Below are 9,066 nucleotides of genomic sequence, written 5' to 3'. Positions count from 1 at the left end.
AATAATAATAATAGTTCTAACCCTCGAAAAATGAGAATAACTTTGGACATCTAATAATAATATTAATAATAGTAAATTATCAATAATAATAATAATAATAATAATAATAATAATAATTCTTGGTATTATATATTATTATTGTCGTTTATGTTATTATTATTATTAACGGAATTATTAATATTGTTAATATGATTATTATTGTTATTACAATATTATTTTAACGTTGTTGTTATTATTTTTACTGTTATCATTATTTATAGTAGTAAATTATTAATATTATTATTATTGTTATTATTATTAGCATAATTGTGAGAACTGTAATTAAACCGGCCAGATTACTGGATCATTGGATCATTAGTTTAACCGGTGAATCAAAGGTTAAACCGATTGACTTGGTCCTATATAAATAAAAAATAATTAAAATTTTAAAATTAAAATTTAAAATACATATTTTTACTAATATTTTAAGAATATCTAATTATTCTAAAATAACATAGAACAGAAACAATAAGTATTTTGTTAATTTTATTTTATCATAAATATTTTTATTTTATTTTTAAATTTTAATAATTTATTAATTAGTTTATATCTATTATACTATTTTATACTACAAGTATTTATTAAAAAATAAGTGAATTTATAATTATTATTAAATAAAAATATAATTGATTTAAAAATGAGTGAGTTTATAACTAAAATTAAAATAAATTAAATAGAAGTAAACTATTTGATGAAATATATTTATATATATTATATTTTGCACTTATGGTAACAAGAATTACAATAACTCCATGGCAATGGAGGGCCTTTCTTTTCTTGAAGACATGGGTTTGAACCCATCTTATTCAATTTGTTTTGGTTTTTTTTTATACGGTTCAAATATCGGATTGGACTAATATTTACTGGTTCTACAGATGTTCTATGTAAAATATAATTAAAATTTATTTCACAAGCAACCCATGTAAAACGAATCCTGTGCATAGGGGTGAAAGTGGATTGGATTATTCGACGGAAGTTCGTGACTAGGCTCATTTTAAACTCGATTCGACTCGGCGTGTTTTATTAAATAAGTTAAGATTGTGTTTATTTTGTAAAGCTTATTAGTTAAAAAGGTCATGTCATAGGCTTTAAAAAAAATCCTATAAAGCTCGTTGTGTTGACTCATCAAAATATTCTTTTGTAACAATAAATTATTCTAGTTTAGAATTTCAATTATTTATTTATATTTAAAACAAAATAAAATTAAAAAAGAGTCAATAGTCAAGATTAGTTAAGATTGTTTAACAAAAAAAATTATAAATTATAAATATAGATATGATATGTGATTCTCTTTCTATCTATATATAAAATTATATATTTTAGAATGTATTTAATATTATTTTAAAATTTTTAAGTTTATTATTTTGCATTATAATTTACAAAATAAATTTTTTAAATAAGTTCGTAGACTTATTAAATTTTAAATAAGCTGGATTCTAATTAAAAAAAAAGTCTATAAAAAATAACAGATAAAGATTTGGCTATTTATTTACCATATAGATCAGATTCGTCAAAACTAAAATGCGATTCGGTTCGACCATTTCTACTTGTACCTACCCATCTTGACACAACTTTAAATTTATGCATATTTTAAAAGATTAATTTTTTAAATATTTATGTAAATAAAAAAATCTAACCATTCATTGAATACATTAATTCCTTACCATGTTTTCTTGACGATAAACCTGAATTGCAAATAAGGTTAGTCTATTTCTTCCCTCTTCTCCCTCTTCTTCGTAGATATATAGTCTACATTCATTTATTCATTCTTCATACACGCACTCTCCTTCTCTTCTCTCTCTCTCTCTCTTTCACAGGTGTTAGCGTTACTATGTACGTTTTGTCAGACCTCGATTCTCTAACTTCAACCCGAAACCAAACCCCTCCCCCCCCTTTTTTTTCCATTATTAATTAATTAGCAAGTAGCAACCAACCAACAAAACAAACCTGCAGGGTAACAGTAGTGGTGTTTTTCTTTCTTGCTTGCTGGGTTTAGTTGTTACCATGAATATATGCCCATTGAAAATGCCAGCTTCTCTGCACATAACACCCCGCATTTAACACACCTCTCTCAAAAGAAGCAGAAAATAAGGGTTCTATTTAAAACTCTTCCAATTGTGGCAGAAGGAAACAGAGACAGGTTTGAACTTTGAACTTTGAAATGAAAAAAGACATTGTAATATTCAATTATGAAGAAACTTAACGTGACTCAGTGACTAAACCAAGCCGCAAAAACTGCTTTATATGCTGCCGCTGTTTCTACTTTACACCTTCTTCATTATTATTATTATTATTGCTTTCTTCTGAAAAACGAGTTTCGCACTGTCTTCTTCCTCTCTCGGTTGAGTTTTCATAAATCATAAATATTAATTTTGCACTTGAGGTTTTCCCCCCTCACAATTTGGTACTTATCTTCTATCAACGTTCTGTTCTGTTCTGTTCCACATTCTGTTTCATTTATTACAAGAAAATAATGAAACAAACATAAAGAGACTCTGTTTCATTGTGTGCATGTTGTCACTTTTCAGATCTTAGAAGAAAATGGAAGCGAAGAAGCAAGCGGAAGAAGCCATAATGGCGGCAGCGGAGAGAGGTGACGTCGGAGACGGAGACGAAGAGATCAATTCAAAGTTTAGCTTGAAATCCGCTCTCTGGCACGGTGGCTCTGCCTATGATGCATGGTTCAGCTGTTCCTCAAATCAGGCATGAATTCAGTGATCATAAATAAAAACTCTTTCTCCCTATTTGTGTATGTGATTCCAATTCTTTCGTTTCGCGGCGGTTTTGCAGGTCGCACAGGTTCTGTTAACGCTTCCATACTCATTCTCGCAATTGGGAATGGTTTCGGGGATCATATTCCAAGTGTTCTATGGATTTCTTGGAAGCTGGACCGCTTATTTGATTAGCATTCTCTACATCGAGTACAGAAGCCGCAAGGAGAAAGAGAATGTTAGCTTCAAAAACCATGTCATTCAGGTAACTATGTTCTAACTTCTAACTTCGAACCACTTCGTGGGAATTTAGAATTGGGTGAAGACGGAAGAGCAAATATCCTTCCACGTCAAAAATCAGCTACCAAATGAGCACAAGTCATTTTCAATTTGTACTTTGTATTTTAACATATATTTCAATCTGGGTGGTTAATTTTTTTATGTACACCTAAATTATTATTTTTATCTTTTCCCCATTATAAAAGAGCAATTTTCACTATGAAAGGTAAAATATATATGATAGCACTATGAAATTAATCTCATATATGAAATATGAAACAAGTTTGATTTGTTTTGGTTAAAATTTTGTTTGCAGTGGTTTGAAGTGTTGGAAGGTTTATTAGGACCATCTTGGAAAGCAATTGGATTGGCCTTCAACTGCACTTTTCTTCTCTTTGGATCTGTGATTCAGCTTATAGCTTGTGCAAGGTCTCCCATTCATTCACTTTGATTATTGAAGGAGTGTGTTTATTATTTGCTATTGGGATTTTATTTATTCATTTATGTATTATTAATTTATTATTGTTGCAGCAATATATACTATATAAATGATAAATTGGACAAGAGGACTTGGACCTACATTTTCGGAGCTTGCTGTGCTACCACAGTGTTCATACCATCATTCCATAACTACAGGATTTGGTCCTTCCTTGGCCTTGGCATGACCACCTACACTGCTTGGTATCTCACCATTGCTTCCATTGTTCATGGCCAGGTAATTAAGTAACCCCATCCAAGTAATCTTTTAATTAATATATGAAATACGTAGGCTTTGTTTGGGCGGTATTCTTAAAAAAAAAAATTTTAATGATATTATTTTAAAAAATTTTTTACAAAATAAAAGTGATTTTATGTTTAAATATCTTATGTAAATTTTTTTTTATTTTTTTATTATGTTTGAATCAAATAAGATAAAAATATTTTTTTTATTCATTTATTATATGAAAAACATCTTTATTTTTTTTAAAAAAATCTTTAAAAAAAATAAATCGTAACTTTTCAAAAAAATATTTTATCATAAAAAATTTGTCAAACATATTATAAAACAAAAAAAAATTATTATTTTTTTTAATTTAATGATGTCTAAACAAACACATAATATTTATATAAAATATCTAAAAGATTAGTTTTGTTAGACGAAAATAATAAATAATAAAATATAGCCCAATTGACGATTGAGTCCATTCCTTGAACAGAGATTTTTTTTTTAAATATTTTCAAATGGTTTCGCTAGATCTTATAACGTCTCCATTTAAAAAAAAAAGGAAAAAATAAATAAATTTAATGATGCAGGTAGAAAATGTGACCCATTCGGGCCCATCCAAAATGGTATTGTATTTCACAGGCGCCACCAACATTCTCTACACTTTCGGCGGCCACGCCGTCACAGTGTAAGTGCCCTTTTTATTTTTGATATTCCACTGAGACGTTTCCTTATTATTTTGCTCATTAAGTTAGACAAAATAATAATCACATTGTTCTTTATGTACTTAAATATATAGTCCAATTCACACATCATCAGTGGCGTTGGATAATTTCATTTCACAGAGCTAAAGACTGTTTCTTCAATTGCGGCCTTTTTTGCTTGCATTTCCAATGGCACTTTCGTAAATAAGACAAACTGTATATCTGGCACTTTTGAACAGCAGCATTGCATTACAATTAGTGTGTCTCCATGTCTTGGCTTAGTGTTATATATAATAATCTGTCACAACCATGACAAACAAAAAATTGAATCTTTATTGAAATTTTAAAGTGAAGCCCTGACCCCACAATGTCTCAGTTGCACCTACTTAAACCTATAAAATGAAGAAAATTTTGTGACATTTTTACTGTCTCTCATTATGCGCGTGGAAATTTTTTATGATTGCACAATTTCTTGATGTAACTAAGAAATTTTTCGATTCTTTTTTCAAGTACAGCTCATTGATTTTTGACCAAACAATTTCACCTTTTTAAGATTAAAGTTGTAGTGAAATACTAAGATATGATGATGACTATGACTATTATTGGCAGGGAAATCATGCATGCAATGTGGAAGCCACAGAAGTTCAAATATATCTATCTTTATGCAACTCTTTATGTGTTCACCCTAACCCTACCATCTGCCACTGCCGTTTACTGGGCCTTTGGTGATCAACTCCTGGACCACTCCAACGCCTTCTCCCTCCTCCCCCGGAACGGTTGGCGGGACGCCGGAGTCATTCTAATGCTCATTCACCAGGTCCACATTTAATTAATTTTCCTTGAGCTACCTAGCATGCTTGACGAATCACAAATTCTAAATGAATTTCTCTTTCTGGTTAAAAATAATTGTCATTCTGAAAATATTAATAGTGTTTTAGTAATTTTTTTAAACCAATTATTTAGTTTTTTTGATTGGTTTACAAATGGCTGATGTAACGTTAATATGAACTTAGTGTAAAAAAGAACATGACCAAATAACCCAAAAAAAAAAAAATCAGGCGTGTTTGGTTTATATTTTTTTAGTCTTTTTTATTTTCTAATTTTGAAAAGAAAATGATATAATAAAATTAGTTTTTAAGTTTTTCTTCAAAAAAACCCGAAAAATAAAAAATAAAATAAAAACTAGACCTATTTGGTTTTAAAATATATATTACTTTGATTTTTAATGTTTTATATTTTCACAATTCTATAAAGAAGAAAAAAACCGTATTTCTGTTTCCTATTTTTAGTTTTATCCTCGCAAAAATTCTAAAAACAGAAATAAAAATAAAAACACAAATCAAACAAAATCTAAATAAGCCTATTTTCAAGATTTTATAAAGAAAAAAAATATAACAACGAAAACAATAAAGTTGTATTTTTACTGTTTTTAGTTTCCTTCCTTACGAAAAGTTCTACAAGAAGAGCATTTAAAATGCTAAAAAAAAAAAGAGGAAAAAAAAAAAAGAGGGAACTAATGAGGCCTAGCAAGGCAAGGGCTTTAGTAACAAATTATTAAAGTATAAATAATATAACACATATGCTTGTAACTTAATGTTATAATGGGGGTACTTACTAACCTATGCATAATTGAGACAGTTCATCACATTTGGATTTGCCTGTACGCCATTGTATTTTGTGTGGGAAAAAGTGATAGGGATGCATGACACAAAGAGCATATGTTTGAGGGCATTAGCAAGGTTACCAGTGGTAATACCAATATGGTTTCTGGCAATAATCTTCCCATTCTTTGGGCCCATAAACTCAGCTGTGGGTGCTCTCTTGGTCAGTTTCACTGTCTACATCATTCCTGCCTCTGCCCATATGCTCACTTTCAAGTCTGCCTCCTCTAGACAGGTAAAACACAAATCCTTACCTTTTTGTGTCTACCACTTCATGTTCACTTTGCTCCCACATTTTAATAAATTAAATCCTCCAAGGAACTAACTTGACTTATGTCCGTCAAAGGGCTTATTTGACCTCTGACTCCTTACAACATTTTTATATGAGAAATTATACAAAATTATTTTGAGAGTAGGGTTATATACAACATTTAGCTCTATTATAATTAATTTGGGTTGGTTGAACATTCAATCAGTTAACTCACTCGTTTATTTAAGCAATATTAGAGATACTCATATGTGTGCAGATTAGATATTGTGAGAAACAAAAGAAAAAAACTTTAGCACTATTATACTTCATAAAATATTACTCCATCCAATGAAAAGATATCATGTGTAATATGACTTGACTTCAAGAGAAATTAGTCAAATTACTCAAATTTTAGTATAATTTAATCTTTTAGTATTGCCCAAAAAGAAAATTTCTTTGACAATATAATAAATTTAGGTTGTGTTTGTTTGATGTGATACCCACATTAATCTTTAAAGCAAAAAAGCTAGCTATAGAGAGGACTAAGATAATAACAATAACAAATAAATAAATAAAAAGAGGAGTACGTTGGGAATCCATGACTTCCAATTGGTTGACCAGATCTAAGGATATAAATGTGTTCTTAATACTCTTTTGGTGGTGCGGTGTGTATGTATTTCGAGGATATGATTCCAGCTTCACTATTTTTAACCTGCAACGGACTTTCTATGTCCAAGACGGTATAAGTCCCAATCCCACTATTTCTATTTTCTATCATATCCGAATTTGGAAAATTATGAGACAAGATATGGTTAGTGTCATTTCTTTGTCATTTAGATAGTTATATGCTATAATCTTTAATACCACTAGTGACCTAACCCTAACCATAAGCTAGGTTCGCTAATCACTCTTTTAAGAAATCTGATATAGATTTCGTTTGATTGGGTATTGAACCTACATCAATTAAGTCAGATACCTTATCTTATGATGGGAGAGTGAATCGACTCAAGTGGAAGAATAGGAAAATTTCAAGTGTATCACATAATTAAGCGTTCTAGTTGTTTTAACCATTAATTTCTGTCATATTATATATATAATTGAGATTAATGACTAAAATAAGTGAAACACCGGTAAATATTCCCCAAGTAAAATAACACTTTTAACAATGGGTTGGATCATGTCTAAACCTAACTCCTTAAAGTGACCCTACATAGTAGTCACATCACTATACTAGATTACTATCCCATCCTAAGTCCAAACAGGCATTCATGCCAGCAAGTTAGCTACTACATTTGCACTACTTCTGACTATCAAGTATCAACAATTAACAAACAAGCTTACTAATTTTTCAAGGATCTTTCTTTTATAATTTTTCTTATTTTTAATTGATGATATTTTGGTCTTTTGTGAACAGAATGCTGCAGAGAAATTGCCATGGTTCATCCCTAATTGGACAGTGATGTACATAGTCAACGCATTTGTGGTAGTATGGGTTTTTGTACTGGGCTTTGGGTTTGGAGGGTGGGCCAGCATGACAAATTTCATCAAGCAAGTGGACACATTTGGGCTTTTTGCCAAATGCTATCAATGCCCACCAAAAATCCTACCTTCCAAAAATCATACTATTACTATGTATCACTAAGTTAAAAAGCATAGGACTATATTATCCTAGCTATGTCTTTTGAATAAATTTTCATAACATAGATACATTATGGTGAATGATTATGATTAATTATAAAACTTATTGTACCTAGAAATAGGGACAACAAAATCAAATCAAAGTAAAGACATGCACGAAATTTTCTAATAATATTTTCCGGCCCTTTAAATGACTAATATAATCATTTAATAGTGATAGAGCTTTGCATGATTTTGTGTGGGCCCTACTATTTTTTGTTTAGGCCCTACAATTTTTGTTGAATGATATAAACAAAATTGAGTAGGAGTGTTGCAGTGAATTTGCCTCACATGGCTAGCAAGTCCATTTAAAGTGAAAAATAAAGAGGAGTTTTGTTACATGATTGATGGACAAACTCAAAATGGAAGCTCATGACTTCATAAGCTAAAAGCCTAAAAGGGTTATTGGAGTATTATTGATAAGGATGAGTTGGCGTTTGTCGCTTTGAACTTAATCTTATCTTGCACAAAAAAAAAAAAAAAAAAAAAAAAAAAAAAAACTTAATCTTATCACTGTTGCTTTAGTTTATTATTATTTTTATCTTTATATCGAGATCAACTAAGAAATTAATTTTTTTAATATTAGCTAATTTTTTAAGTTAAATTATAAATTATAAATTATAAATTTTAAATTCTAATAAAAATAAGGATTAAAAATGTAATTTTATATAAAAGAATTTACTAATGTTAATTTGTTAAAAATTAATTTCTTATATTTATTTTTTTTATTTTTGTTGGAATAGTATTAAAGTATTATTAAATTAGTATTTATATTTAAATTTAAATATTAAGCGGTTATCCTTTTCTTTTTTTTTTTATTTTTTTTTTTGGGCATTGTTTAGGCCTATAAATAAGTTGACCTTTAATCATATCATGTACATAGTAAATACACATGGTAAATATACATATATCATTTTTAACATGTTATCAGAACTAGCATCCAATAGTATGAGATTGTTGCCCATATTCTCTATTGAGGGCAAATTTTGTTCATGTATATAACAGCCCATTTTTTATAGCTTTTGTTTGATCACCAGTTTTT

The 9,066-nt window shown here is 29.3% G+C and overlaps 1 protein-coding gene across 2 annotated transcripts; it reads left to right on the top strand.

Annotated features, from left to right (window-relative positions):
- The first annotated feature begins 1,737 nt into the window (after positions 1-1,737).
- LOC112784258 (auxin transporter-like protein 1) lies at positions 1,738-8,188 on the top strand. 2 transcript variants are annotated; one of them, XM_025827413.3, is made up of 9 exons: positions 1,738-2,179; positions 2,568-2,742; positions 2,830-3,015; positions 3,346-3,458; positions 3,561-3,744; positions 4,323-4,420; positions 5,046-5,253; positions 6,075-6,332; positions 7,762-8,188. In XM_025827413.3, the coding sequence occupies exons 2-9, from the start codon at positions 2,581-2,583 to the stop codon at positions 7,987-7,989; spliced, it is 1,437 nt and encodes a 478-aa protein (XP_025683198.1). In that variant the 5' UTR covers positions 1,738-2,179; positions 2,568-2,580; the 3' UTR covers positions 7,990-8,188. The 2 variants fall into 2 exon arrangements, with proteins under 2 accessions (XP_025683198.1, XP_025683199.1); XM_025827414.3 differs by lacking the exon at positions 1,738-2,179 and adding an exon at positions 2,311-2,443.
- The last annotated feature ends 878 nt before the right edge of the window (positions 8,189-9,066 follow it).

Source organism: Arachis hypogaea, chromosome 20 (assembly GCF_003086295.3).
Source record: "Arachis hypogaea cultivar Tifrunner chromosome 20, arahy.Tifrunner.gnm2.J5K5, whole genome shotgun sequence".
Lineage (NCBI taxonomy): Eukaryota > Viridiplantae > Streptophyta > Magnoliopsida > Fabales > Fabaceae > Arachis > Arachis hypogaea.
Note: the sequence above shows the minus strand (reverse complement) of the source record. Positions and strands in the feature narration are given on the sequence as shown.

Coding starts and splice junctions, on each gene's coding strand:
- LOC112784258 (XM_025827413.3), top strand. CDS start 2,581: ATGGAAGCGAAGAAGCAAGCGGAAGAAGCCATAATGGCGGCAGCGGAG. Junction 3,745..4,322: donor CTTCCATTGTTCATGGCCAG/GTAATTAAGTAA, acceptor TTAATGATGCAG/GTAGAAAATGTGACCCATTC. Junction 5,254..6,074: donor TTCTAATGCTCATTCACCAG/GTCCACATTTAA, acceptor TAATTGAGACAG/TTCATCACATTTGGATTTGC.